The 27,401-nt window shown below is 71.3% G+C and overlaps 1 protein-coding gene across 6 annotated transcripts in view; it reads left to right on the forward strand.

The window, feature by feature from the left end:
* MROH1 (maestro heat like repeat family member 1) overlaps positions 1 to 27,401 on the forward strand; it is a 65,525-nt gene that overhangs the window by 5,132 nt on the left and 32,992 nt on the right. For 3 of the 6 annotated variants that reach the window (XM_089776085.1, XM_089776090.1, XM_089776086.1), the window contains exons 3-23: positions 4,481 to 4,626; positions 4,934 to 5,065; positions 6,097 to 6,259; positions 7,863 to 7,961; positions 8,639 to 8,790; positions 9,230 to 9,370; positions 10,677 to 10,769; positions 11,973 to 12,051; positions 13,891 to 14,004; positions 14,705 to 14,778; positions 16,955 to 17,074; positions 17,535 to 17,645; positions 18,035 to 18,179; positions 18,296 to 18,336; positions 20,331 to 20,472; positions 20,965 to 21,017; positions 24,164 to 24,271; positions 24,873 to 24,992; positions 25,613 to 25,735; positions 26,227 to 26,373; positions 26,713 to 26,739. In XM_089776085.1, coding sequence (XP_089632211.1) covers positions 4,481 to 4,626; positions 4,934 to 5,065; positions 6,097 to 6,259; positions 7,863 to 7,961; positions 8,639 to 8,790; positions 9,230 to 9,370; positions 10,677 to 10,769; positions 11,973 to 12,051; positions 13,891 to 14,004; positions 14,705 to 14,778; positions 16,955 to 17,074; positions 17,535 to 17,645; positions 18,035 to 18,179; positions 18,296 to 18,336; positions 20,331 to 20,472; positions 20,965 to 21,017; positions 24,164 to 24,271; positions 24,873 to 24,992; positions 25,613 to 25,735; positions 26,227 to 26,373; positions 26,713 to 26,739 — 2,330 coding nt within the window. The remainder of the gene's footprint in view (positions 1 to 4,480; positions 4,627 to 4,933; positions 5,066 to 6,096; positions 6,260 to 7,862; positions 7,962 to 8,638; positions 8,791 to 9,229; positions 9,371 to 10,676; positions 10,770 to 11,972; positions 12,052 to 13,890; positions 14,005 to 14,704; positions 14,779 to 16,954; positions 17,075 to 17,534; positions 17,646 to 18,034; positions 18,180 to 18,295; positions 18,337 to 20,330; positions 20,473 to 20,964; positions 21,018 to 24,163; positions 24,272 to 24,872; positions 24,993 to 25,612; positions 25,736 to 26,226; positions 26,374 to 26,712; positions 26,740 to 27,401) is intronic. The other 3 variants (XM_089776087.1, XM_089776088.1, XM_089776089.1) reach the window with 3 other exon arrangements.

Raw genomic sequence — 27,401 nt, forward strand, 5'->3', positions numbered from 1 at the left:
CGGGCAGCTGGCATGTGCCCCTGTGGCTGTTCCAGGCCACCAGCCACCCGGGCCTCCAGCTGCTCGGCTGCGAGGGGTTAGAGGAGACCGGTCGCCTGGTGCCAGCGGCAAAGCCCTGGCCAAGTCCCTCCCGCGCCCCAGCGGGCATGTCCTAGTGCCCACGGGCACGAGACTGGCCAGGACCCAGGGAGGCTGGGCTGCCTGCTTAGGAGCTTCTCCCCGCAGCCCGGGGTAGAGACAGCGTGAGCGAAACTCCCTGGCACAAAACCACCGCTGCCCCCTCTGCGCCCTGCCAGCGCGCTCCAGCTGGTGCCTGCCTCTGACTCCTTAGAGAGCGCGTCTGTCCTGGCCCCTCCTGCCCGCCCCCATCTCTCTCTCTCGCCTGAGGTCTCCTGCCGGGCACCGGCTGTGCCTGTTTGTGGGGCACGGAGCCTGGCGGGGGCTGACTTGGGTCAGGCCTGGATCTCGCCGGGCAGCTCTGCTCTAAGCGGCAGGAGGGGGCAGAGCCCGGTGTGGGGGACTCGAGAGCTGTTCTCGAGCAGCCAGGATCACTCCCCCAGAGCAAGTGGCTTCTCGGCTCCTGCCGCTCTCTGTGCGAGGTGAGTTAGAGCCTGTCTGAGAGCAGCAGCCACCCCGGGTGCCATGGGCTCGCTGCTGCCGTTCCTGGGTGGAGCACGATGGCCCCTTGGGGCACCAGATCATCCCAGGCGTCCGTCCTGGGCTCCCTCCTGCAAGCGCAGGCGACGTGCCGGTTCTGTTTCCTGAGAGCTCCTCGCACTCTGGGCAGCCTGGGGCTCCGAGGGCTGGGCCGGCCCCTCCCCGGGCGAGGGCTGGGTGGGCCCCTGTACAGGGCAGGCAGGGACTCGCGACCTGCCAGCCCTGCTTTGCAGAGGGCCGTAGGGGCTGGCTCTGGGCCGAGGGCGGGTGCAGGGTCTGCCGGGCGCCGACCTGGGCGGCCCGGCGTAGCGTGTCAGCACCCGGGGAGGCTGCTCTGAGCCGCGTTTCGCTGGCTGCGCTTCTGGCCGCGGGCCCGGCCTGAGCCCTGCGTATCCTCGGCTGGTCCCTGCTGGGAGAGGAAAGGGACAGCCCGCAGGGGAGCCGGGTCTCGGAGCAGGGGGCGGCAGAGGGAGGAGACTGGGAGACAGGCTGCGGGCAGGGCAGGGCATGGGGTCAGAAGGAGGAAGGTCCAGCTCGGGGGAGGGAGGTGGCTCAGAACAGCTGCTGTCCCATTAGAAAATCTATACTTAGATTTTCAGAAAGCCTTTGACAAGGTCCCTCACCAAAGGCTCTTGTGTAAATTCCATGGCCATGGGATAAGAGGGAAGGTCCTTTCTTGGATTGAGAACTGCTTAAAAGACAGGAAACAAAGGGTAGGAATAAATGGTAAATGTTCAGATTGGAGAGGGGTAACTAGTGGGGTCCCCCAAGGGTCAGTCCTGGGACCAATCCTTGTCAACTTATTCATAAATGATCTGGAGAAAGGGGTAAGCAGTGAGGTGGTAAAGTTTGCAGATGATACAAAGCTGTTTAGGATAGTGAAGACAGAAGCAGACTGTGAGGGACTCCAAGAAGATCTCACCAAACTGAGTGATTGGGCAGCAAAATGGCAAATGAAATGTAATGTGGATAAGTGTAAAGTAATGCACATCGGGAAAAATAACCCCAACTATACGTACAGTATGATGGGGGCTAATTTGGCTATGACAAATCAGGAAAGATCTTGGAGTTATCGTGGCCAGTTCTCTGAAAACTTCCACGCAGTGTGCAGCGGCGGTCAAAAAGGCAAATAGGATGCTAGGAATTATTAGGAAAGGGATAGAAAATAAGACCCAGAACATCTTACTGCCCCTTTATAAAACTATGGTACGCCCACATCTTGAATACTGTGTACAGATGTGGTCTCCTCACCTCAAAAAAGATATTTTGGCCTTGGAAAGGGTTCAGAAAAGGGCAACTAAAATGATTAGGGGTTTGGAGAGGGTCCCATATGAGGAGAGGCTAAAGAGACTGGGACTGCCCACCCCCAGGCTCCGCGCCCCCTCCCTTCCCAGCCTCTGGCGATCTCCCCTTTGCCACCCAAGGGGGAGGGCAAGGGCTTGGGGACAAAGCTGCCGGCCAGGAGGGAAGTCGCCGCAGAGGCTGGCACCTGGTGCGGTGCCCCGTGGATATGCTTTCCCGACCCCAGGGCCGGCCCGGGCTGCGCTCTGCTCGCGGCTGTAAGCGCAGATGGAGCAGCGTTACGCCAGGAGGGGCTGTCGGCTGCTGTGACGGCGCGTTGGGGGGTTCCCCGTCTCCTGCACCCCGAAATGGCACAAACAGACTGTACCAGCCAGTGGAATTGAGGGTGGTTTATTGCTCCTCCAGCACAGCGCAGCACAGATGTAATCTGGTTACAGGAACTGGGCTAGGATGCCTCAGGCCCCCTTGAGATGGGGGAGACTGGGCCCCTAAAACTCCAGCTCCTCTCCCTAGGCTGTCTCATCCATCCTCACAGACAGCCACACCCAACTAACTAAATTCCCTTGCAGCCCTGCCCCCCCAGCCAGGGCAGCATCCACCTTCCTTTGTTCCTCCCCATGGGGGGTGTCTGGCCACTGGTTCAACAAGTTTGGCCTTACCTCTGCCTAGCGAGGTTTTCCCTGCTGGGTCTTGCTCCAGACAGCAGGGGTCACCACAGCCCAGCAAGTACCCCCACTACGTCACAGCTGCACCAGCTCTCCCGCCCGCCCGCCGAAGGGGTCCGGTCATGGGGAGGGAAGCGGGAGACACCGGACCCGAGCAAGGCGCTCCGTCATCCCGGGAGCTAGCTGGCGTAGTGTGGCTGTGGAGGCCGGACCCCGCCGAGCTGCCCTCCTTGGGCCGCAGACGTGGGGACTGGAAGCCGCACGAGAGATGCGCGAAGTGGGGGACGGCAGGCTGCTCTCGCGGGGCCGGGTGCGTATGGTCTGTGGGCGTGGGGGGGGGGCACGTCCGGCCAGGCAGGGTGCGTATGGTCTGTGGGCGTGGGGGTGGGGGGGGGGGGGGAGTCGTATGGGTCTGGTGGGCGAGGTGGGGGGGGGGGGGGGGGGGGGATGGGTGGGCATGTCCGTCCGGACGGGGTGCGTATGGTCTGTGGGTGGGGGGGGGCACAGGAGGCCGGGCGGGGTGTGTATGGTCTGTGGGTGGGGGGGGGGATGTCCGGGCGGGGTGCGTATGGTCTGTGGGTGGGGGGGGGGCACAGGAGGCCGGGCGGGGTGTGTATGGTCTGTGGGCGGGGGGGGGGGGATGTCCGGGCGGGGTGCGTATGGTCTGTGGGCCGGGGGGGGGACACAGGAGGCCGGGCGGGGTGCGTATGGCGTGTGGGCGGGGGGGGCACGGCGTGCGTATGGTCTGTGGGCGGGCGGGGTGCGTATGGCGTGTGGGCGGGGGGGCACGGCGGGGTGCGTATGGTCTGTGGGCGGGCGGGGTGCGTATGGCGTGTGGGCGGGGGGGCACGGCGGGGTGCGTATGGTCTGTGGGCGGGCGGGGTGCGTATGGCGTGTGGGCGGGGGGGGCACGGCGGGGTGCGTATGGTCTGTGGGCGGGCGGGGTGCGTATGGCGTGTGGGCGGGGGGGGCACGGCGGGGTGCGTATGGCCTGTGGGCGGGCGGGGTGCGTATGGCGTGTGGGCGGGGGGGGCACGGCGGGGTGCGTATGGTCTGTGGGCGGGCGGGGTGCGTATGGTCTGTGGGCGGGGGGGGCACGGCGGGGTGCGTATGGTCTGTGGGCGGGCGGGGTGCGTATGGCGTGTGGGCGGGGGGGGCACGGCGGGGTGCGTATGGTCTGTGGGCGGGCGGGGTGCGTATGGGCGGGGGGGGCACGGCGGGGTGCGTATGGCGTGTGGGCGGGGGGGGGGCATGGCGGGGTGCGTATGGCCTGTGGGCGGGCGGGGTGCGTATGGGCGGGGGGGGCACGGCGGGGTGCGTATGGCGTGTGGGCGGGGGGGGCACGGCGGGGTGCGTATGGGCGGGGGGGCACTGGCGGGGGGGTGCATATGGCGTGTGGGCGGGGGGGGCACGGCGGGGTGCGTATGGGCGGGGGGGGCACGGCGGGGTGCGTATGGTCTGTGGGCGGGGGGGGCACGGCGGGGTGCGTACGGTTGCTGGGCCGCAGGGCTTGGCACCACGGCTTCTCGGTGCCGGTGGGGAGCGGCTGGGCCGGCTTGTGCTCGGGGCCGCGGAGGCGACAGCGGGGTTGGAAGCTGCCGGAGGGCAGGAGGCTGAGCCCCGTCTCCAGAGCTGGGGGCATGCCCCTCCCTGGGCGGAGGAGCCTCGGTGCCGGGGGAGGGGCTGAGCAGGGACAGAGACGCTCCGGTGAGGGGTGGGGTGGGGTGTTCAGGGGATGGGGGGGAGTGGCCCCCCACCCGAGGGAGCTTGGCAGGCAGGAACGCGCCGTCAGCGCCAGGAAGCCGAGTGGGAGAGCTGGCTCCGGGCGGCGGGTGACTCGCTCCCTGCGTCCCCAGGGCTGGCCGCGGTGCTGCTGGACGCCATGACGGACAAGGATGCGCAGGTGCAAGAGCAGGTCTACAGCGCTCTGTGCTGCCTGGGGGCCAGCGCGCCGGAGGAGACCCTGCACGCCTGTGACGAGTATCTGCGGCACCACGACAAGGTACGGGCAGGGCGCTGGGGCACGTGCAGGGACAGCTGGGCTGGCGCTCAGTCGCGCGGGTCGGAGGGAAGGGGCCGTCTGTGAGATGCACAAGCATGGCACGGCCAGTGGGCGCCGGGGCACCCCAGGGCTCTCTGCCGAGGCCCACGCGTCCCCCCCCTTGGCAAGCCCCCTCCAGCGGCTGCATCCCGTCCGCAGGGGGCCGCCGGCCGACAGCACCGCGCAGGCCGGGCAGGGGGAGCCGGGCCTGGGAAAGGGGGGCGCCTCCCTCGGGTGCTGGGGACTCCCGTGGCTCTGTCTCCCGCAGCTGGCCCATCCCCACCGCATAATCCTCCTGCGGGCCATGGAGACCGTGGTGAGGACCCACATCGCGCAGCTGGACAAGAGCACGGCCAAGATCGTCATCTTCCTGGCGTCCAGCGAGATGACCAAGTCCAAGGTACCGGTGGAGGCTGGGGCTCGCGCTGTCGCGTCTCCGCAGGGTGGCTCCTGCAGCCCCCCCCCCCCGCCGCGGGGCCTGGTGCCCCCCCCTTGCCGCGTGCCTGTGCGGGGCCTGGCCCCCCTGTGGTGCAGTGGGGGGCTGTCTGCTCTGTGACCTGGGTCCCCTGCGCTGGGAGGGGAGATTCTCACTGACTGTCCCAAACGTGCATTAACCCAGACACCTGGCTCAGCCCCCCAGGGAGAGACAAAGGGAGGGGGGCGGAGACCAGCACCTGGCTGGGGGCAGGGCTGGGAGGGAGTTTGTCTCTGGCTGGGATCATGGAGGAAGCAGCCTGAGCAAGGGGCTGGGATTTAGGGGCCCAGGCTCCCCCATCTCAAGGGGGCTGAGGCATCCTAGGCCTGCCCTGGAACCAGATTCCATCTGTGCTGGGCTGTACCCTGGAGAAGCAATAAACTCCCCTGTTCTACTGGCTGGGGGAGTCTGTCCGTGCCACTCCGGGGGTGCAGGAGACGGGGGACCCCGATGCGCCGTCACACGCCCCCCCCGTGCCGCGTGCCTGCGCGGGGCCCGCCCCCCCCCGTGCCGCGTGCCTGCGCGGGGCCCGGCCCCCCCCCCGTGCCACGTGCCTGCGCGGGGCCCGGCCCCTTCCGGAAAGCCCTGCGATCTGATGTCTCTTTCTGGGGGTCTGGCTGGTGAGTCTTGCCCACATGCTCAGGGTTTAGCTGGTCGCCATATTTGGGGTGGGGAAGGAATTTTCCTCCAGGTAGATTGGCAGAGGCCCTGGAGGTTTTTCGCCTTCCTCTGTAGCATGGGGCACAGATCACAGCTGGAGGATTCTCTGCATCTTGGGGCCTTCACAGTATCTGAAGGCTTCAATATCTGAGATCTAGGTGAGAGGATTATTCTAGGAGGGGTGGGTGAGATTCTGTGGCCTGCACTGTGCAGGGGGTCAGACTAGATGATCAGAATGGTCCCTTCTGACCTTAAAGTCTATGAGTCTGAGTCTATGATGCAGCCTCGTTCCCCAGGAAATCGTGTCCGACTGGCAGCAGGCAGCGAGCAGCGTCCTGGTGGCAGCGGGCAAGCGTTTCATCAACCAGGTGATGGAGGAGGTGCTGACCAAGTTCCAGCCGGGCGTCCTGCCCCATTACTTCGTCCTGCAGACCTTTGCAGACCTGTCTGTGTCCAACGGTAGGCTCACTGCCCTGCCGGCACCCGCCTGGGAGCTCTGACCTCTCCCTCCAAGGCCCCCCTGAGCCCCGGGCAGCGGGAAGAGCCCTGGGACACAGCAGCCACCTCCAGGGCCTGGGCACTTCCTAGGTTACCAACCCCCCCGGGACTGTGCCCAGCCTGGGCTCTACAGGCCGGGGGCGGTGCAGGATCAGCCCTTCAGCCCCGCTGGGGCGGCACGGACTTGTACGCAGCCCGCCCCGTGCCCCTGCCACGGCTCCCTCCGTCCGGCTGGGGTCGGCCTGCACGGCCCCGCTGCCAAGGCGCCCGCTCAGACGCCGGGTTGAGCTGGCTGGCCGGGATCCTGCGCTGCGGGTGGGGCTGCTCCGGCCAGGCTCCGCCAGCCAGGGGTCACCCGCTGAGGCGCCTGCTTCCTGGGTAACCCGGTAACCCTGCATGTCCCTAGCTGGGCTCTGTGGGTCGGGCCCGGCCCCGGGAAGGGAAAAGCCCCACAGCCAGGGCTGGGCTCTGTGGGTCGGGCCCGGCCCCGGGAAGGGAAGAGTCCCACAGCCAGGGCTGGGCTCTGTGGGTTGGGCCCGGCCCCCGGAAGGGAAGAGCCCCACAGCCAGGGCTGGGCTCTGTGGGTCGGGCCCGGCCCCCGGAAGGGAAAAGCCCCACAGCCAGGGCTGGGCTCTGTGGGTCGGGCCCGGCCCCGGGAGGGAAAAGCCCCACAGCCAGGGCTGGGCTCTGTGGGTCGGGCCCGGCCCCGGGAAGGGAAGAGCCCCACGGCCAGGGCTGGGCCGGGAGGGGCCCGGCTGAGCGGCGCGGGAGGCAGATGCTGCACCGGCTCTTGCAGCCGTTGGCGGGCGCTCCGAGGGGTGAGGCCGGGGAGGGCCTGCCTCAGTCGCTGCCCTCTCCTCGCATCCTTCCCAGCCTGCTGCCCCTAGCTCCCGCGCTGGAGGGCCCCTTCTGAGCTGCTGTGCTGGCCCGTCTGCTGCAGGGCTCTTCCGCGTCCAGCCCCTCCCTAATTCTCACCCTGTTCCGCAGCGAGCCGGCCTGCGCGGTCGCGCCCCTGAGCCCGTTCGCCGCTGCGCAGCCCAGCTCCCCACGGCTGCCGCGGGCTCGCGTCTGTTCCGAGGGGCGGCTGGGAGGGAGCCGCAGCTCGGTACCTGGGTGCTGGGACGGGAGGGGGTGGCCTTGGGGGCTACGCCGGCAAGGCAGGCTCCTGGCAGAGGGCAGCTGTGGGGAAAGGCTGAGCGCGGCTGACCTGGGAGCTGAGTCGCCGTCGCGTGTCCCTGATTGCCCTCTGAGCTGCCCTGTCGGGGCTGTGCCGAGGGCTCCCCGGCCGTCTCCGGGATGGGCGGCGAAGGCGACGGCTTGGCAGCTCCAGGCTGCTGCTGGGGACCAGGCCGGTGGGGGGCTGCTAGCTGCCGAAGCCCCGTCTCTGACTTTGGGGGCTGCTGAATCCGCAGGTCCCCGCGTCCCCTGGGGGCCTTGCTGCGGCTCAGAGCGAGCGCCCTGGGCGAGAGGACCCAGGCTGCGGGGGGGACTCGCCCGCTGGACGCCCCTTCCCTCGGTCGGCTCCTGTGCCGCTCGCCCGGCTGTAACCCGCCTCTCCCTGCAGTGTTCGGGATGGTGCCGTTCCTGAACTCCATCCTGGGGACCCTGCTGCCGATGCTGGGGCTGGCCAGGCAGGACTACATGAAGTCTGCGTTCTGCCACGGTAAGCGGCTGTGCCGGCCTGGGGCCTCGGGGCCGGGCTCTGCCCGAGCTGTTCCAGAGGCCAGGAGGGTGGGTTCGGAGCCCTGTCATGTTTCGAGGGGGGAGGGCGTTGCTGGGGCTGGGCCGGGGAGCTTTGTGGAGGGGGGAGGGTGTTGCTGGGGCTGGGGCTGGGCCGGGGAGCTTTGTGGAGGGGGGAGGGTGTTGCTGGGGCTGGGGCTGGGCCGGGGAGCTTTGTGGAGGGGGGAGGGCGTTGCTGGGGCTGGGCCGGGGAGCTTTGTGGAGGGGGGAGGGCGTTGCTGGGGCTGGGCCGGGGAGCTTTGTGGAGGGGGGAGGGCGTTGCTGGGGCTGGGCCGGGGAGCGGGGGGAGGGCTGGGGCCAGTCTCTGTGATCCTGCGAATGGAGCTAAAGCGAAACCACGGGGAGCGGGGGTGGGGCGGCTGGGGGGGGGGTGACCCCTGTGCCCGGCCCCACGGCTCCTGTTGCTCAAGGGGCGGCTTGGGGCCAGGGGGCAGCTTCTCTTCTCTTTCCAAACGGGCCCCGTGGAAAGCAGGGCCGGGCTGCTGGGTCCCACTTGGAGCAGCGCGCTCCAGGGGCCTGACCGCACAGGCGCCTGCTGTGGGTGCCAGCGCCCGGGCCTGGCGCCTGCTCGGAGGGCTCACAGCCTGCCCCCGCCTGCAGCCCTGCAGCACTTCAGCGACAGCATCCTGGAGTACCTGGCCAACCTGGACAAGGCGCCCGACCCCACTGTGCGGAGGGACACCTTCTCCAGCGAGATCTTCAGCGCCTACGACGTGCTCTTCAGCAGCTGGCTGACGAGCCGGGAGGCCAAGGTGCGGCCCTGCCCCGTCGCGTGGCATGGGGCGGGCTGAGGCCCTGGGCATCCCTGCCTCTCCATCAGCCTGGGCCTCTGGCTGCTCGCAGGGTCTGCAGCCCACCTGCTCCGCCGTAGGACGCAGCTCTGGCCGAGGCGCCTGCCCGGCTCCCTGCCACGGGCTGCCGCTGTCCCCTCGCTCGCCGAGTTGCGCAGACAGGCCGTGGGCGGGGGCACCAGCTGGGCCGCGGGACAGGGACCCTGCCCAAGCCACCGGGGACGAGACGGGGATGCTCCGCCCGGCTAGATTCAAGGCTGGCCAATGCTGGCCTGGCTCTGCCACCCCCCGGGGCTGGGGCCTGTGCCAGGCGGCTCGATGTACGCTGCCCTGGGACCCTCCTGCCAGCACCAGGGGAGCGCACGCCAGGCCCCGGGCTGCAGGCTCTCTGTCCCCGCAGCTGAGACTGGCCGTGGTGGAGGCTCTGGGGCCCATGAGCCACCTGATGCCCAGCGAGAAGCTGGAGGAGCAGCTCCCGCGCCTGATCCCGGGGATTCTCGCGCTCTACAAGAAGCAGGCGGAGGCCTTTCCCGTCTCCAAGGTAACCGGCTGCGCATGCTGGCCGGGGCGGAGGGCTCCTCGCGGGGTGGGGCAGGGGAGCAGGCTGCCTGTGCGCCCCCTGCTGAGCACCCCGCCCCTGGCGCTGGGCACTGGCCCTGCTGGCTTGGATCACTCCCACCGCGGTGGGCTGGCCCCCTCTGGCACCTCTTCCACAGAGCCCGGCCGGCCGGTCCCCCCGGGTGCCTGGGGGGCTGAGCCAGAGTGCAGCGACCGCCGTGGGGCTGGCACAGCGACCTCGCCGCACGCCCTGTGCCCTCTGGGGCCGGCAGCTCGGTGGCCTGGGGGGGGGGCCATGCTGCATGGGAGTGTGGCTTAAAGTAAAAGGTTTGGAAATGTGGCTAGTCCCAGGGAGGCGCAGAAACAGGCAAACTAGTACGAAATATCTTTGAAACTTTTATTAAAGGGCTTCCACGTGTCAATTATGATTTTATCCATTTCTTACCTACGTAGGCACCAAATAATGATTCGAATGACCCATAAGCAAAATGCAATACAGTGAAGGAAATTCCTTGAGGTTTCTCTAAATCCCAATAGTTGTTAACAAGGGACCGACCAGGGATTATTAACAGTTACATTTACATCAACCTTACTTATAAGACTAATCATTTATCTAAAACTCTAACACTGCTACCTAGCGATCCCTCTAAACAATTTCCGATAACAATACTGACATTGGACAGACACAAACTACAACAACATATTTGGTTTTCGTTCTCTTTGGGATACGTTACGCTCTCCAGGAACTCGTTGGGTTCGGTGAGCGGGAGGTGGCCCTCGGGTGATCAGTCCTCGGACCTGGCTCTATTCTGCCATCCAGTGTTTATTCGGGATTCCTCAGTTTGATACAGGAGGGGAAGCTGCTTTATAGAGAGAGCTTTTGTGCTAGGCTAGCAGCCCCTGTCTGGTAAGGGACGGGAGTACGGGGGTCAGATGTTTTTCCTTTTCTGCCTTATCGGGCATGGCACAGTCAGCACCAACTTTACATGAACTGCTTAGGTCTGGTTTTGGTTCCTGGGCGTCGCTGCTCTTTAAGTTACATAGCGTGAGGCTTTCATCAAGGGGAAGTTGACCTTTGCCTGGATGGGGATACGCGCGAGAGGCCTGGCCAGCAAAGCGCCTGCTTCCACAGGGAGGGAGGCTGGGCCATTCCTGGGCACCTTCTTGGTGCTGTCCCGCGGCAACGGCCTCCTGTCTGCGGTTGGAGGCCCAGTGGGTCCGACTGCCCTGAGGGCTGCTGCCCCCCTCCCCCCGCCCTGAGGGCTGCGTTGCACCGTCTTTCCGAGCAGAGCTTGGCCCAGATTCTGGAGGCTTCTGTCAACGTTGGCAGCCGCACGCTGGACACGCAGCTGGACGCCCTGCTGAGCACCCTGCATCCCCAGGTGAGGAGCAGCCGGGGCCGTGGGGCTGGGCTGGGGAGACCAGGTGCCTCAGGAAACGTCTCATGAGCTCCGGCGCCTGGGGCTGCAGCCTCCTGCATCCAGCTGGCAGCCGGGTGGGCAGAGCCGCCTGCCCCGAACGCGTCCCTGGCTGGTGGCCCCGGCTCCAGCGCGGGAGGCGGGTGGGCCTGGCTCCCCGAGGGGCTGGGCTGTCCATGGGAGGGGCGGCTGCAGAGGAGGGAGCCCCGGCCCTGGGGGGTGAGGGACGCAGAGGGGAAGCCGGGCCGGTGGTGGCACAACGGCTTGTCTGCTCTCCTGCCCCCGGGAAGGCAGGGTCCTCCAGCAAACACGGGAAGGGCTGGGGGAGGCGGCCTGTTAGGCTCCGTCCCCTGGTGTCTCGGTAGCACGCCCGGCGCTGAGGTCCCACCGACACCCGCAGGGCAGGGCTCCGGGCGCTCGGGGCCAGAGCGGGGGACTCGCAGGGCGTGGGGGGGTTCCTTGTTAGGAGCTGTGCGGCCCTGGGGGGCTGTCTGTCACCCAGCGCTCTCCTGGCTGTGCTGCTTGATTCACCCCACGTGTGCACTGGCCCAGACCCCCAGGCCCTGCTCTTCCCGGGGGGAGGGAAGGGGGAACGGCCGCCTGGCTGGGGCAGGGCTGGGAGCTGGGTCCGTGTCCGCTGGGCTAGGGGAGGAAGGCTGGTGTTAGACCAAGGGGGGTGAAGCCCCTTCCCCCCAGAGGACTCGGGCGCTGCCCTGGCCCCGGTGTTAAGTGACCCTGCGCCGCGCTGTGTCTGGGAACCGATAACCCTTCTACGTAGCTGCAGGGGGAGGTCGCGGGCAGCTTGAGCGGAGCGCTGGGCGGGGGCAGGCTGGCTCGGGGCCAGGAGGCTGGCATGGGGGCGGGAGGTTGGGGTGGGGGGGCGGGAGGTTGGGTGTGGGGAGGCCGGGGGGGCTGCTCTGAGCGCTGAGTTTGCTCATGGCCCCAGGAGTTTATAGCTTGAGGAGAAAGCGCTGGCCCCAGGCAGCTTCTCTCGTGGGGGGCCCCCCCCGTCCACGCGTGGGCCGTGAGCGTGCCAGGGAGCGCTGAGTGGTGCAGGGTAGAGGCCCCCTGCTCCCGGAGGGTTCGCCAGCGGGCAGGGCCCTGGGGAGAGGAGCGGAGCCCGAGGAGGCTGGGGGTCCGGACGTGACTCGCCGTCTCCCCAAACAGGTCTGTGCCCCGGTGGAGCCGTCCAACCCGCTGAGCCTGAAGAACCACAACGAGGTGCTTCGCTGCTTCACCCTCCTGGGTAAGGGCTGGGGGGGGCCGAGTCCCCCGGACCCCTTCTGGGACATGCCTGGCCTGTGCAGAGCCGGGGGGGGGGGCGAGTCCCCCGGACCCCTTCTGGGACGTGCCTGGCCTGTGCAGAGCCGGGGGGGGGCGAGTCCCCCGGGCCCCTTCTGGGACGTGCCTGGCCTGTGCAGAGCCGGGGGGGGGGGGGGGCGAGTCCCCCAGACCCCTTCTGGGACGTGCCTGGCCTGTGCAGAGCCGGGGGGGGGGCGAGTCCCCCGGACCCCTTCTGGGACGTGCCTGGCCTGTGCAGAGCCGGGGGGGGGCGAGTCCCCCGGACCCCTTCTGGGACGTGCCTGGCCTGTGCAGAGCCGGGGGGGGGGCGAGTCCCCCGGACCCCTTCTGGGACATGCCTGGCCTGTGCAGAGCCGGGGGGGGGGGGGGGGCGAGTCCCCCGGGCCCCTTCTGGGACGTGCCTGGCCTGTGCAGAGCCGGGGGGGGGGCGAGTCCCCCGGGCCCCTTCTGGGATGTGCCTGGCCTGTGCAGAGCCGGGGGGGGGGCGAGTCCCCCGGACCCCTTCTGGGACGTGCCTGGCCTGTGCAGAGCCGGGGGGGGGGCGAGTCCCCCGGGCCCCTTCTGGGACGTGCCTGGCCTGTGCAGAGCCGGGGGGGGGGGGCGAGTCCCCCGGGCCCCTTCTGGGACGTGCCTGGCCTGTGCAGAGCCGGGGGGGGGGGGGCGAGTCCCCCGGGCCCCTTCTGGGACGTGCCTGGCCTGTGCAGAGCCGGGGGGGGGGGGCGAGTCCCCCGGGCCCCTTCTGGGACGTGCCTGGCCTGTGCAGAGCCGGGGGGGGGGGGCGAGTCCCCCGGGCCCCTTCTGGGACGTGCCTGGCCTGTGCAGAGCCGGGGGGGGGGGCGAGTCCCCCGGGCCCCTTCTGGGACGTGCCTGGCCTGTGCAGAGCCGGGGGGGGGGGGCGAGTCCCCCGGGCCCCTTCTGGGACGTGCCTGGCCTGTGCAGAGCCGGGGGGGGGGGGGCGAGTCCCCCGGACCCCTTCTGGGACGTGCCTGGCCTGTGCAGAGCCGGGGGGGGGCGAGTCCCCCGGGCCCCTTCTGGGACGTGCCTGGCCTGTGCAGAGCCGGGGGGGGGGGCGAGTCCCCCGGGCCCCTTCTGGGACGTGCCTGGCCTGTGCAGAGCCGGGGGGGGGGGCGAGTCCCCCGGGCCCCTTCTGGGACGTGCCTGGCCTGTGCAGAGCCGGGGGGGGGGCGAGTCCCCCGGACCCCTTCTGGGACGTGCCTGGCCTGTGCAGAGCCGGGGGGGGGGCGAGTCCCCCGGGCCCCTTCTGGGACGTGCCTGGCCTGTGCAGAGCCGGGGGGGGGGCGAGTCCCCCGGGCCCCTTCTGGGACGTGCCTGGCCTGTGCAGAGCCGGGGGGGACGTCCCCCCGAGGCTCGGCAGGGTCCCTGTGGGCGCTGACGCCCGGCACACTGAGCCCAGGGCAGCTCTGTGGGGAGGCGCCTGGTTCCGGCTCCTTTCTCCACTGCCAGGCCTGGTGGTGCCAGGGGGCCTGGAGCGGAGCCCAGAACCGGCTCCTTGACATACGGGTGCCCAGGCCTGGCCAGCATGCACGGCCTCCTCCGGCCCAGGCGGGGCGGAGCCCGGGGGGGTCACAGCAGAGGTAGGAGGGTCTGGAAACACGAGCTGCAGAGGCAGGTCCCACGCGCAGTGCCCTGGAGGGCCCCGGCTCATGCCCGGAGCCAGCGTGGCCTCCTGGGGCTCTGGCCTGCAGGTGGGTGGGTGGGTTGAAGGGAGCTGCTGACTGCTCCTCAGCTCAGTCCCCAGAGCCGTGGCCTTGCTCTCCCGCAGCCTGCACCTTTCCCGACCGCTTGCTGGGCTTCCTGCTTCCCAAGCTGGAGCACCACGGCGACAGGCTCCGGGTGGGGACGCTGGTCATCATGAGGCAGATCATCAACTGCGCCCGTAAGTAGCCCGGCCCCCCCCCGGCAGTCGGACGGCCCCCCCGGCCCAGCCCCCCCCCCCCAGCAGTCGGACGGCCCCCCCCCCCGGCCCGGCCCTCCACAGGAGTCACTGCTCTGCCCGTGCTGTGGGCTCAGCTGGCTAGAGCCGGGGCTGGGGCACTGACCCGCGATTCCCATGGCTGCCCTGAGCTCCTCCAGAGCTGCCTGGCATGGGTCAGTGGCCTGCCCCGAGCACCCCGACAAGCGCCCTTCCCTGCCGGCAGCCCCGGGCACGCTGCTGGGAGCTGCTCCAGCCCCCGGGCCGTGGCATGGGGCCAGTCGGGTTCCCTCCTGCACACGGGCAGGCAGCCCTGGGAAACGGCGCTTCGGGGGGCAGGGGCCGGGGATCCGCGGGGCTCCCTGGTGCGCAACCCCAGCCGCTTCTCTGCACGGCCCCGGCCCAGGGTCGTCCCTCGGCAGGCAGCCGCCGTGTGCCCGTGAATGAACCTCTTGGCTCCCGGCCCTGGGGCTGTCCCGGCTGTACCCTGGGCCGGCCTGAGCGCTCCCCTCCAAAGCCACGGCCGGGAGCTCCGGGCCAGGGCTTGCCTCCAGCCCTGCCCTGTCGGTGGGGGAGGGGAAGGAGCCAGGGTGCCAGGGCGGAGGGTCCTGCTGACACTGCGTGGGGCCGGCCCAGCACTGAGCCCTGCTCTGCTCTCTTCCAGCCTCTCAGATGGAGACTAAAAAGCCCTTGATTCTCGCCTCCCTGAAACTCCCTCTGCAGGACAGCAGTGCCAAGGTACCAGGCCACCCCTCTGCCCTGAGCCTGGCCTTGCTGGGCCCTGGGCGCCCGGCTCTGCCCCCGGCTGCTCTGTGCCCCCGCGGAACCGGCCCGGCTCCCCTGGCCACCGGCTCTGCCCCCGGCCGCTCTGTGCCCCCGCGGCACCGTCCCGGCTCCCTGGGCACCGGCTCTGCCCCCGGCTGCTCTGTGCCCCCGTGGCACCGGCCTGGCTCCCCTGGCCACCGGCTCTGCCCCCGGCCGCTCTGTGCCCCCGCGGCACCGGCCTGGCTCCCCAGGCACCGGCTCTGCCCCCAGCCGCTCTGTGCCCCCGCGGCACCGGCCTGGCTCCCCGGGCACCGGCTCTGCCCCCGGCTGCTCTGTGCCCCCGCGGCACCGGCCCGGCTCCCCTGGCCACCGGCTCTGCCCCCGGCTGCTCTGTGCCCCCGCGGCACCGGCCCGGCTCCCCTGGCCACCGGCTCTGCCCCCGGCCGCTCTGTGCCCCCGCGGCACCGTCCCGGCTCCCCTGGCCACCGGCTCTGTCCCCGGCCGCTCTGTGCCCCCGCGGCACCGTCCCGGCTCCCTGGGCACCGGCTCTGCCCCCGGCCGCTCTGTGCCCCCGCGGCACCGGCCCGGCTCCCCTGGCCACCGGCTCTGTCCCCGGCTGCTCTGTGCCCCCGCGGCACCGGCCCGGCTCCCCTGGCCACCGGCTCTGTCCCCAGCCGCTCTGTGCCCCCGCGGCACCGGCCTGGCTCCCCTGGCCACCGGCTCTGTCCCCGGCCGCTCTGTGCCCCCACGGCACCGGCCTGGCTCCCCGGGCACCGGCTCTGTCCCCGGCCGCTCTGTGCCCCCGCGGCACCGGCCCGGCTCCCCGGGCACCGGCTCTGTCCCCTGCTGCTCTGTGCCCCCGCGGCACCGGCCTGGCTCCCCGGGCACCGGCTCTGTCCCCTGCTGCTCTGTGCCCCCGCGGCACCGGCCTGGCTCCCCGGGCACCGGCTCTGCCCCCGGCCGCTCTGTGCCCCCGCGGCACCGGCCTGGCTCCCCGGGCACCGGCTCTGCCCCCGGCCGCTCTGTGCCCCCGCGGCACCGGCCTGGCTCCCCGGGCACCGGCTCTGCCCCCGGCCGCTCTGTGCCCCCGCGGCACCGGCCCGGCTCCCCGGGCACCGGCTCTGCCCCCGGCCGCTCTGTGCCCCCGCGGCACCGGCCCGGCTCCCCGGGCACCGGCTCTGCCCCCGGCCGCTCTGTGCCCCCGCGGCACCGGCCCGGCTCCCCGGGCACCGGCTCTGTCCCCGGCCGCTCTGTGCCCCCGCGGCACCGGCCTGGCTCCCCTGGCCACCGGCTCTGTCCCCTGCTGCTCTGTGCCCCCGCGGCACCGGCCTGGCTCCCCGGGCACCGGCTCTGTCCCCTGCTGCTCTGTGCCCCCGCGGCACCGGCCTGGCTCCCCGGGCACCGGCTCTGCCCCCGGCCGCTCTGTGCCCCCGCGGCACCGGCCTGGCTCCCCGGGCACCGGCTCTGCCCCCGGCCGCTCTGTGCCCCCGCGGCACCGGCCTGGCTCCCCGGGCACCGGCTCTGCCCCCGGCCGCTCTGTGCCCCCGCGGCACCGGCCCGGCTCCCCGGGCACCGGCTCTGCCCCCGGCCGCTCTGTGCCCCCGCGGCACCGGCCCGGCTCCCCGGGCACCGGCTCTGCCCCCGGCTGCTCTGTGCCCCCGCGGCACCGGCCCGGCTCCCCTGGCCACCGGCTCTGCCCCCGGCTGCTCTGTGCCCCCGCGGCACCGGCCCAGCTCCCTGGCCACCGGCTCTGTCCCTTGCTGCTCTGTGCCCCCGCGGCACCGGCCCGGCTCTCCTGGCCACCGGCTCTGTCCACGTGCCCTGAGCATGGCCCTGGGGCGCACGGTGTCTGTCCCCCTGGGAGCTTGCTTGGCTCCCACACTGGCCTCCCATGGGCTCCTCTGGCACAGGGCTGATTGCGGCCAGCCCCTCTGGCGGGCCCTGCACCCGGCCTGGCCATGGGGCCCCTCGAGCCGTGGATGGAGCAGCCGCGGAAGGCTCCTAAATCCGTGAAGCCCCCGTGGCGTGCGGGAAGCCCTGTGCGGTGGCAGGCGGGCCCGGCGCAGCGCCCCAGGGAGGGGAGGGTCCTGGACGAGCAGCCTGGCCCGGCTTCGCGGCTCCCTGCTCCCCTCTGCTCTGTGTGGCGCAGGTGAAGCGGGCCGTGGTGCAGGTGATCAGCGCGATGGCTCATCACGGCTACCTGGAGCAGGCCGGCGGGGACACGCTGCTCGAGTACCTCGTCCGCCAGTGCGCCCTTCCTCCGGACCCGGTAACGCTGCCCCACGGCCCCTTCCGCCACCCCTCGGCCGGGCCCAGGTGCAGCTCGGGGGCCACGTGTGGCCAGCCCGGCACGCGGGGCTGAGCGGATCAGGGTCCCTCTTGCCACATGGCAGCGCCGGCGGATGCAGGGTCTCTCCTCTCCGCCCGCTTTGGCGCTGTCAGGGGCCCGTCGCCCAGGCCGGGCAGCGCGCTGCATGCCCCATCTATCCTGCCCGTGAGGTCCCTCCCTCCAGCCTGGTGTGCAAGGGCTTCGGGGGGGGGTGAGAGCCGGGGTGGGGGCCTGAGGGGCCTTCCGGGGGTGGGGGTAATGCAAGGGCAGAGCTGCCAGCCGGGTTGAGGGCTTGGCACATGGGGCAGGTGAGGGCAGGCCGGGGAGGCTGCTGGCTGTTGGCTCTCCCCGGGCTGCTCCCAGCCGTTCCCCCCTCGATCTCCCCTCTGGTCCCTTCCAGCAGCCCCGGAAGCAGCCGCTGGAGGCTGACGACTTAACTAACGACAATGTCCGGGACATCAGCGTCAGCACGCTCTTCCTCATCAGCACCACGGTGGACAGGATGAGCGAGGTGGGTCTGCCTGGCCTCGTGCTGTGGCTTCCCGCCGGAGCTGGGGCAGGAGCCGGGCAGTGCTGGGGGCGCAGGCACTCGGCCCTGCCTCAGTCCCAGCACTGCACAGCTCTCGCCAGGGGCCTGGGGCGTGCTGGCTGTGCCGTGCCGGGGATGCGGGTGGGGTGCTGGCCATGCCGGGGCTGGGGGAGGGGTGCCGGCGAGGAGAACAGATGGGCTCTCGGCTGGCCTGCTGGACAGGCAGTCTGCTGCTTTTCCCACAGCACTGGGGCGCCTGAGCCCGGGCAGGAGGCGGGTCCAGCCGGCCCCTCTCCCGGGGCTGCGGAGCCGGCCCTGGGCAGGGAGCGTCACCCTGCGGGTGCCAGACACGCCTGGCCTGTTCTCGGCAGGTGCTCTGGCCGTACCTCCTGGAGTTTGTGACCCCCGTCCAGTTCTCCGGCGCCCTGGCCCCCATCTGCAGGAGCCTGACGCACCTGGCTACCCAGAAGCAAGAGGAGGGGCAGACGGCCTCCCTCCTCCCCTACGACACCCACGGTTGGTAGCTGCAGCCTGAGCCTGGGCCAGAGGCAGCCTGGCGCCCCCCTAGTCCCGGAGCTTGTGCTCAGGCTCTGGGCAGCAAGTTTCCGTCTGACGCGTGTTTGTGTTTGTAGCAAACCTGCCGTCGCCGTGTGCGCTGCTGGCCCGGCTGCTGGTAGGTGGGCGGGGCTTGCCCCTGGGGGCGGGACAGCAGGCTGCCCGGGGGTGGGTGTGACGACGTGTCGGTTCCCCCAAATCCTGCACCCCCGTAGCAGCAAGAACAGGCTCCCCCAGGCAGTAGAACGGGGGGGTCATCGCTCCTCCGGGTACAGCCCAGCACAGACGGGACGTGGCTACAGGAGTCAGGGCCAGGAGCCTCAGCCCCCTCGGGGTGGGTCCCTGGGCCCCTCGATTCCAGCCCCCCCTTAGTCTGTCCCCTTCATGGTTCCAGCCCACGACTGCCCCTCCCCCGCATGCTCACTTCCTTTTCCGTCCCTTCCTTTAACCGGTAAAACCGGTTCGGTCACAGTCCTGGGGCCCTGAAGGGCCCCCCCCCCACTGGCCGTGCTCACAGCCAGAGGCCAGTAGGGGTCACCCACAGCCCAAGCGACCAGCAAGGTCCCGACACCACATTGCAGCGGGACAGCAGGCTGGGCCCGGCTGCTGGCAGGTGGGGTTTGCCCCGGGGGCGGGGCAGCAGGCTGGGCCCGGCTGCTGGCAGGTGGGGTTTGCCCCCGGGGGCGGGGCAGCAGGCTGGGCCCGGCTGCTGGCAGGTGGGGTTTGCCCCGGGGGTGGAACAGCAGGCTGGGCCCGGTTGCTGGCAGGTGGGGTTTGCCCCTGGGGGCGGGACAGCAGGCTGGGCCCGGCTGCTGGCAGGTGGGGTTTGCCCCTGGGGGCGGGACAGCAGGCTGGGCCTGGCTGCTGGCAGGTGGGGTTTGCCCCTGGGGGCGGGGCAGCAGGCTGGGCCCGGCTGCTGGCAGGTGGGGTTTGCCCCCGGGGGCGGGGCAGCAGGCTGGGCCCGGCTGCTGGCAGGTGGGGTTTGCCCCCGGGGGCGGGGCAGCAGGCTGGGCCCGGCTGCTGGCAGGTGGGGTTTGCCCCGGGGGCGGGACAGCAGGCTGGGCCCGGCTGCTGGCAGGTGGGGTTTGCCCCGGGGGCGGGACAGCAGGCTGGGCCCGGTTGCTGGCAGGTGGGGTTTCCCCCGGGGGCGGGGCAGCAGGCTGGGCCCGGCTGCTGGCAGGTGGGGTTTGCCCCCGGGGGCGGGGCAGCAGGCTGGGCCCGGCTGCTGGCAGGTGGGGTTTGCCCCCGGGGGCGGGGCAGCAGGCTGGGCCCGGCTGCTGGCAGGTGGGGTTTGCCCCCGGGGGCGGGGCAGCAGGCTGGGCCCGGCTGCTGGCAGGTGGGGTTTGCCCCCGGGGGCGGGGCAGCAGGCTGGGCCTGGCTGCTGGCAGGTGGGGTTTGCCCCGGGGGCGGGGCAGCAGGCTGGGCCCGGCTGCTGGCAGGTGGGGTTTGCCCCGGGGGCGGGACAGCAGGCTGGGCCTGGCTGCTGGCAGGTGGGGTTTGCCCCCGGGGGCGGGGCAGCAGGCTGGGCCCGGCTGCTGGCAGGTGGGGTTTGCCCCCGGGGGCGGGGCAGCAGGCTGGGCCCGGCTGCTGGCAGGTGGGGTTTGCCCCCGGGGGCGGGGCAGCAGGCTGGGCCCGGCTGCTGGCAGGTGGGGTTTGCCCCGGGGGCGGGACAGCAGGCTGGGCCCGGCTGCTGGCAGGTGGGGTTTGCCCCGGGGCGGGGCAGCAGGCTGGGCCCGAGCTGTCTGGCTCCGGGGGCCGGCTGGTGCTGGACAAGCCCTGCTAACCCTGCCCCAGGCCTGGCTCTTGCCGTTGCATCGCGACGCCGGCGCCCTGAGCAGGGCTGGCTCGCTCTCTGCCTCGTGCCTCCTCGGCGGGAGGTGTCTGCAGTCTGCCCGCCCCCTGGAAGGGACTCCGGCTTCTGGGAGCCTGGCGCCCGTGCGGGGGGACTGGGGCGCCCTTGGGAGTTCCCCCGAGTGGGGAGGCCAAGCGCTTCTGTGCGTGGGTGCCTCCCCACCCCCCGTCACTGGCAGCCTCCTCTCTGGGCCCATGGCTCTGTGCCTGGCAGCGCATCCGGGCCCGGCTGAGTCCCCCTGCCTGCCCCTGTCCCGCCAGACTGCGGCGTCTCAGCCCTACTCGGGGGACGGCCGGGGGGCCGCGGCCCTGCGCCTGCTGAACGTCCTGCGCCTGGACATCCACCCCGCGCTGGGCCCGCTGTGGAGCACGGAGATCCCCCTGCTCGTGGAGCACTTGGAAGGTGAGGCCCCGGAGTCGCAGTCAGACCCCCCCCCCCCGCTGGCGGCTGGAGCCACTCGGCCCATCCCGCCTCGGGGCCCATCCCGCCTCGGGGCCCATCCCGCCTCGGGGCGTGCCGGCTCGCTGCCCCGCGCTTGGGGAGGAGGGGGAGGGGCGCCCCTCGTGCAGCATGGGGGGGCCATGCTCCTGAGTGGCTGGGGAAGGTGCGACCTCCTCTGGGGATGAACCCTTCCACTCGCCGAGGGTTGCCTGGGGCCAGAGCCAGGGTCCGTGCAGCCCGGCGCAGGGATCCGCTGGGGTCACGCCCTGGTGAGCGGCGGCTGGGACACGTCAGTGCAGTAACTTGGGTGCTGCGGCCCGGGGGGGGGGTGCTGGCACGGAGCCTGGACTCCGCTCTGGCCCGTCCGGCCAGCCCCGCCGCGGGCCCCCCCTCGTGCCGAGTGCTGGGAGGGGGCCGGGGGCAGCCTGCTCACGGGCCGGCTTTGTCTTGCAGCCAACACGGAGCAGACCCTGGCCCTAGGCGAGTGGGAAGCCAAGCTGCTCCTGGTAGGTTGCTCGCAGGCCAGGGCGCACGGGCGAGGGGCTGGGGCCGTGCCCCTCGGCGGGCGGGCGGGCGGGGCGGAGGGAGGCTCTCCTGTGGCGGGTTCCCCCGGTCCTGCAGCCCCGCAGCAGCCAAACAGACTCCGCCCGCCGGTAGAACGGGGGTTATTGCTGCTCCGGGATCCAGCCCAGCACACACGGGACGTGGCTACAGGAGTCCGGGCCAGGATGCCTCAGCCCCTTGGGGGAGGGGATCCATCGCCCCCCCCGACTCTCAGCCCCCTTGGGGGAGGGGATCCATCGCCCCCCCAGACTCTCAGCCCCCATGGGGGAGGGGATCCATCGCCCCCCCCGACTCTCAGCCCCCTTGGGGGAGGGGATCCATCGCCCCCCCCGACTCTCAGCCCCCTTGGGGGAGGGGATCCATCGCCCCCCCCCCCCAGACTCTCAGCCCCCTTGGGGGAGGGGATCCATCGCCCCCCCCCCCCAGACTCTCAGCCCCCTTGGGGGAGGGGATCCATCGCCCCCCCCCCAGACTCTCAGCCCCCTTGGGGGAGGGGATCCATCGCCCCCCCAGACTCTCAGCCCCCTTGGGGGAGGGGATCCATCGCCCCCCCCCCAGACTCTCAGCCCCCTTGGGGGAGGGGATCCATCGCCCCCCCCCCAGACTCTCAGCCCCCTTGGGGGAGGGGATCCATCGCCCCCCCCCAGACTCTCAGCCCCCTTGGGGGAGGGGATCCATCGCCCCCCCCCCAGACTCTCAGCCCCCTTGGGGGAGGGGATCCATCGCCCCCCCAGACTCTCAGCCCCCTTGGGGGAGGGGATCCATCGCCCCCCCCAGACTCTCAGCCCCCTTGGGGGAGGGGATCCATCGCCCCCCTAGACTCTCAGCCCCCAGGCTGTTTCCTTCATGTTTCCCAGCCAGCAACTGCCCCTTTGTCCTGTCCCTTCCCTCAACTGGTGGGACAGGCCGGGTCCTTTTGCCTGTGACCTCAGGCAGCCCCCCTGCCGGGCAGAGCTACAGGTACCGGCCGGTAGGGGTCACCCCAGCCCACGCACAGCCCCCAGTGGATGTGGCCTGCCCACCACATCACAGCTCCTCCCGCGCCGAGGCAGCTGCCCGGTCCCTGGTGTCGCTGCCGGGGGTGCGAATCCCAGAGCAGCACATGCCAGGGAGCAAGGCAGGAGCCTGGCCTGGCATCTGGGGCATGTGTCCTGGAATGACCCCGCCGCGCTTGCTCCGGGGGCGGGTGGGAAGCAGGCGGACGGGCGAGGGCAGGGCTGGGCTTGGGCCCCTCTGTCTGCCCCACAGCCCCCGCGGGAGCCGGGCGGAGAGGCTGGGTGCCCATGGGCCGCTGTGTGCGACCCTCCCTTGCCTGCAGCTCCTGCGGGAGCCAGGCGGAGAGGCTGGGTGCCCATGGGCCGCTGTGTGCGACCCTCCCTTGCCTGCAGCTCCCGCGGGAGCCAGGCGGAGAGGCTGGGTGGGTGCCCATGGGCCGCTGTGTGCGACCCTCCCTTGCTCACAGCCCCCGCGGGAGCCGGGCGGAGAGGCTGGGTGCCCATGGGCCGCTGTGTGTGACCCTCCCTTGCCCGCAGCCCCCGCGGGAGCCAGGCGGAGAGGCTGGGTGGGTGCCCATGGGCCGCTGTGTGCGACCCTCCCTTGCCCACAGCCCCCGCGGGAGCCGGGCGGAGAGGCTGGGTGCCCATGGGCCGCTGTGTGCGACCCTCCCTTGCCCACAGCCCCCGCGGGAGCCGGGCGGAGAGGCTGGGTGCCCATGGGCCGCTGTGTGCGACCCTCCCTTGCCTGCAGCTCCCGCGGGAGCCAGGCGGAGAGGCTGGGTGGGTGCCCATGGGCCGCTGTGTGCGACCCTCCCTTGCCCACAGCCCCCGCGGGAGCCGGGCGGAGAGGCTGGGTGCCCATGGGCCGCTGTGTGCGACCCTCCCTTGCCCGCAGCCCCCACGGGAGCCAGGCGGAGAGGCTGGGTGCCCATGGGCCGCTGTGTGCGACCCTCCCTTGCCCGCAGCCCCCACGGGAGCCGGGCGGAGAGGCTGGGTGCCCATGGGCCGCTGTGTGCGACCCTCCCTTGCCTGCAGCCCCCGCGGGAGCCGGGCGGAGAGGCTGGGTGCCCATGGGCCGCTGTGTGTGACCCTCCCTTGCCCGCAGCCCCCGCGGGAGCCGGGCGGAGAGGCTGGGTGCCCATGGGCCGCTGTGTGCGACCCTCCCTTGCCCGCAGCCCCCGCGGGAGCCGGGCGGAGAGGCTGGGTGCCCATGGGCCGCTGTGTGCGACCCTCCCTTGCCTGCAGCTCCTGCGGGAGCCGGGCGGAGAGGCTGGGTGGGTGCCCATGGGCCGCTGTGTTTGACCCTCCCTTGCCCGCAGCCCCCGCGGGAGCCGGGCAGAGAGGCTGGGTGGGTGCCCATGGGCCGCTGTGTGCGACCCTCCCTTGCCTGCAGCTCCTGCGGGAGCCGGGCGGAGAGGCTGGGTGCCCATGGGCCGCTGTGTGCGACCCTCCCTTGCCCGCAGCCCCCGCGGGAGCCGGGCGGAGAGGCTGGGTGCCCATGGGCCGCTGTGTGCGACCCTCCCTTGCCCGCAGCCCCCGCGGGAGCCGGGCGGAGAGGCTGGGTGCCCATGGGTCACTGTGTGCGACCCTCCCTTGCCTGCAGCTCCTGCGGGAGCCAGGCGGAGAGGCTGGGTGCCCATGGGCCGCTGTGTGCGACCCTCCCTTGCCCGCAGCCCCCGCGGGAGCCGGGCGGAGAGGCTGGGTGCCCATGGGCCGCTGTGTGCGACCCTCCCTTGCCCGCAGCTCCTGCGGGAGCCAGGCGGAGAGGCTGGGTGCCCATGGGCCGCTGTGTGCGACCCTCCCTTGCCCGCAGCCCCCGCGGGAGCCGGGCGGAGAGGCTGGGTGCCCATGGGCCGCTGTGTGCGACCCTCCCTTGCCCGCAGCCCCCGCGGGAGCCGGGCGGAGAGGCTGGGTGCCCATGGGCCGCTGTGTGTGACCCTCCCTTGCCCGCAGCCCCCGCGGGAGCCAGGCGGAGAGGCTGGGTGCCCATGGGCCGCTGTGTGCGACCCTCCCTTGCCCGCAGCCCCCGCGGGAGCCGGGCGGAGAGGCTGGGTGCTCATGGGCCGCTGTGTTTGACCCTCCCTTGCCTGCAGCTCCTGCGAGAGACGCTGACGGCGACAGCCGACGATGCCTGGGTCTGCCAGCTTAGCGGGGAGATGGGCAAGCAGCTGGGCAGCTACGATGGCCTGGCCGCCGAGAAGGTCTGTCCCCGGGCCCCGGGCAGGGCCGGGTGCGCTGCGTCCTTGCTCCCCTCCAGAACCAGCTGAAGGGGTGTGACGGGGGGGGGGGTGTGTGTGTGTGTGGCCAGGTGCTCTGTGTCCCTGCTCCCCTCCAAAACCAGCTGAGGGGGTGTGACGGGGGGGGGGTGTGGCCATGTGCTCTGCGTCCCTGCTCCCCTCCAGAACCAGCTGAGGGGGTGTGACGGGGGGGGGGGTGTGTGGCCATGTGCTCTGTGTCCCTGCTCCCCTCCAGAACCAGCTGAGGGGGTGTGACGGGGGGGGGGGGTGGCCATGTGCTCTGTGTCCCTGCTCCCCTCCAGAACCAGCTGAGGGGGTGTGACGGGGGGGGGGTGGCCAGGTGCTCTGGGTCCTTGCTCCCCTCCAGAACCAGCTGAGGGGGTGTGACGGGGGGGGGTGGGGTGGCCAGGTGCTCTGGGTCCTTGCTCCCCTCCAGAACCAGCTGCAGGGCCCTGCCCTGCCCTGCCCTGCTTGGTGGTCGGGGAGCCAAGAGGGTGGCCCCGTGTGGTGTCTGCCCCTGAGGCTTGGCTGGGTCCCAGAGCCCGACGCTCCCCTTCTCTTGCAGAACTTCCTGTACCGGGGCCTCGGGACCGCCCTGGGCGTCTGCTCCAGCACGGCCCTGGTGCAAAAGCAGCTCCAGGTGCTGCTGGAGACAGCCAGGTACCAGGAGGAAGCGGAAAGGGAGGTGAGGACACAGTAGGTGGCTCAGTGAGAGGGGCCTCCCCCCCCCCCCCCAGTGCCCTCCTCCCTCTGTCACAGCCCCCCCCACTCCTTCCGTACCCAGCTCACCCCCCACCTCCCTCTGTATGTCTCAGCCCTCCGCCCGCCCCTTGTGGCCCCAGCTCATTCCAGCTCCCGCCCTTCTGCCTCCCTGGCGGGTTCCGGCCTCGGGGAAGCTGGCCCTGCCATTTGCCCCGGCCTGCACCAGGGCCCGGTGTCCCGTGTGCCCGCTGGGTGCGTCCCTGCCTGCTCCGGGCCAGCGCAGGGCACTGGGCGCCGTGCGAAGGGTGGGGCCCCCAGGAGGGGCGCTCCATGGGGCCGTCCCCCTCGCATGCGCCTGCCTGGCTGCTAGCGGGGCTGGGTTGTGGGTGGGGGAAACCAGCCCCTGCCGGCCTCTTGGCTGTGCACTCACTGCCAGCACCGTGGGCACCCGGAGCCCCTGCGCTGCCAGCGGGGCCCGTCCTGCCCCTGTGCCCCGGGGAGCCCTTGGCGACGGGCGTCCCAGCCAGTGTGAACAGCTGCCGATGGCGCTGGGCCTGGCGTGCGAGCCCGGGGGATGAGCGGGTCCCTCCCTGTCTGTCCCAGGGTCTCGCCTCCGCCCTGGGGATCTGCTCCGCGAGCCACCTGGCTGAGGCCCTGGCCGCGCTGCAGGACTTCGTCAAGTCCGACGTCTTCCGGAAGTCCGTGGGGCTGTTCAGCCTCTTCAAGGTGAGGGGCCCGGCCGCCTGCTGCCGCGTGGGGCGTCCCCGTGGGCAGCGTCCCAGCTCTGCCGCCGCCACGCAGCCTGTTTCCGCATCGGCCACGGGGCGGAGGGGCTGGTCAGCGGCCCAGGGAGCGGCTGTTGCCTGCGCCGGGCCAGGGGGTCAGCCCATGGGGCCTGGGAGCGCTGCCTGTGGAAGCTGGAGGGGGGGCAGGATCGACCCGGACTCCCCCCGCTGTGCTGTGGGTGAGCAGGGGCCACGTGCCTCACCCGCAGCTGCGGCCGCGAACGCCCCACGGTCACGCCGGGCCCAAGGGGCGACGCTGGGCAGCTTGTCTCGGTGTTGCCTGGCGCATGCCGCACCCCCTTCCCCAGCGGTGACCGGGGGTGCAAACAGCAGCCTGGGCAGGAGCGCCTGGGAGGGACAGGAGGGCGAGCCCGTGTGGGTGGGAGGGAGGCCTGCCCCTGTCCCCCACCGGCTGGCCTGCCTCTGTCCCAGGACCGCAGCGAGAGCGAAGCGGAGAAGCTCAAGAGCGCGCTGATCCTGTGCTACGGCTCCATAGCCCAGCACGCGCCCCGGGAGCTGCTGCTGGCCCGGCTCGACACGGACATCCTCAGCAACATCTCCCGCTGCTTCGACACCAAGGTGGGCTCCGGGGCGGCCGGGGGGGCCTGGGCACAGGAGCGAGCGAGAGCCCCCGGCGGGCCCTGCTGTGCCCTGGGAGCAGGCCGGCGGGGCCTGGGCACAGGAGCGAGCGAGAGCCCCCGGCGGGCCCTGCTGTGCCCTGGGAGCAGGCCGGCGGGGCCTGGGCACAGGAGCGAGCGAGAGCCCCCGGCGGGCCCTGCTGTGCCCTGGGAGCAGGCCGGCGGGGCCTGGGCACAGGAGCGAGCGAGAGCCCCCGGCGGGCCCTGCTGTGCCCTGGGAGCAGGCCGGCGGCTGCAGCACCCACTCGGTTGCTAACGTGTGTTTCTTTTGCTTGTTCAGGTTCTGGGAATAAAGGTAGAAACCAAGGTACAGTGTGAGGCGCCCGATCCGCCCTCCTCTGCTCTGCCTGCCTCTGTCTGTCTGTCTGCCCCGGGAGCAGCCAGGCGCGGCCACTGCCGGCCTTCTCGCTGCACCGTGCTGCTGGGCACAGGGCCTGGAGCCAGCAGCCGAGCTGGGCTGCCTCCTTGCTCTGGGCCCCGGCAGGGCTCTGGCGCTCAGCCTCTGGGCAGGCCCGGGAAGGCTCCAGGCTGCCTTGGTGCCTCGACAGCCTCCTTGGCCTGGCCAGACCCCGGAGAGGCCCCCATAGCTCATAGACTCTAAGGTCAGAAGGGACCATTCTGATCATCTAGTCTGACCCCCTGCACAGTGCAGGCCACAGAATCTCACCCACCCCCCTAGAATAGTCCTCTCACCTAGATCTCAGATATTGAAGCCTTCAGATACTGTGAAGGCCCCAAGATGCAGAGAATCCTCCAGCTGTGATCTGTGCCCCATGCTACAGAGGAAGGCGAAAAACCTCCAGGGCCTCTGCCAATCTACCTGGAGGAAAATTCCTTCCCCACCCCAAATATGGCGATCAGCTAAACCCTGAGCATGTGGGCAAGACTCACCAGCCAGACCCCCAGAAAGTTCTCTAGTAACTCCTATCATCCCTCCATTGACCTATTCCCACTGATAGTGAATGGTCA

The sequence above is a fragment of the Pelodiscus sinensis genome, chromosome 2, assembly GCF_052426305.1.
Source record: "Pelodiscus sinensis isolate ZL-2025 chromosome 2, ASM5242630v1, whole genome shotgun sequence".
Taxonomy (NCBI): Eukaryota; Metazoa; Chordata; order Testudines; family Trionychidae; genus Pelodiscus; species Pelodiscus sinensis.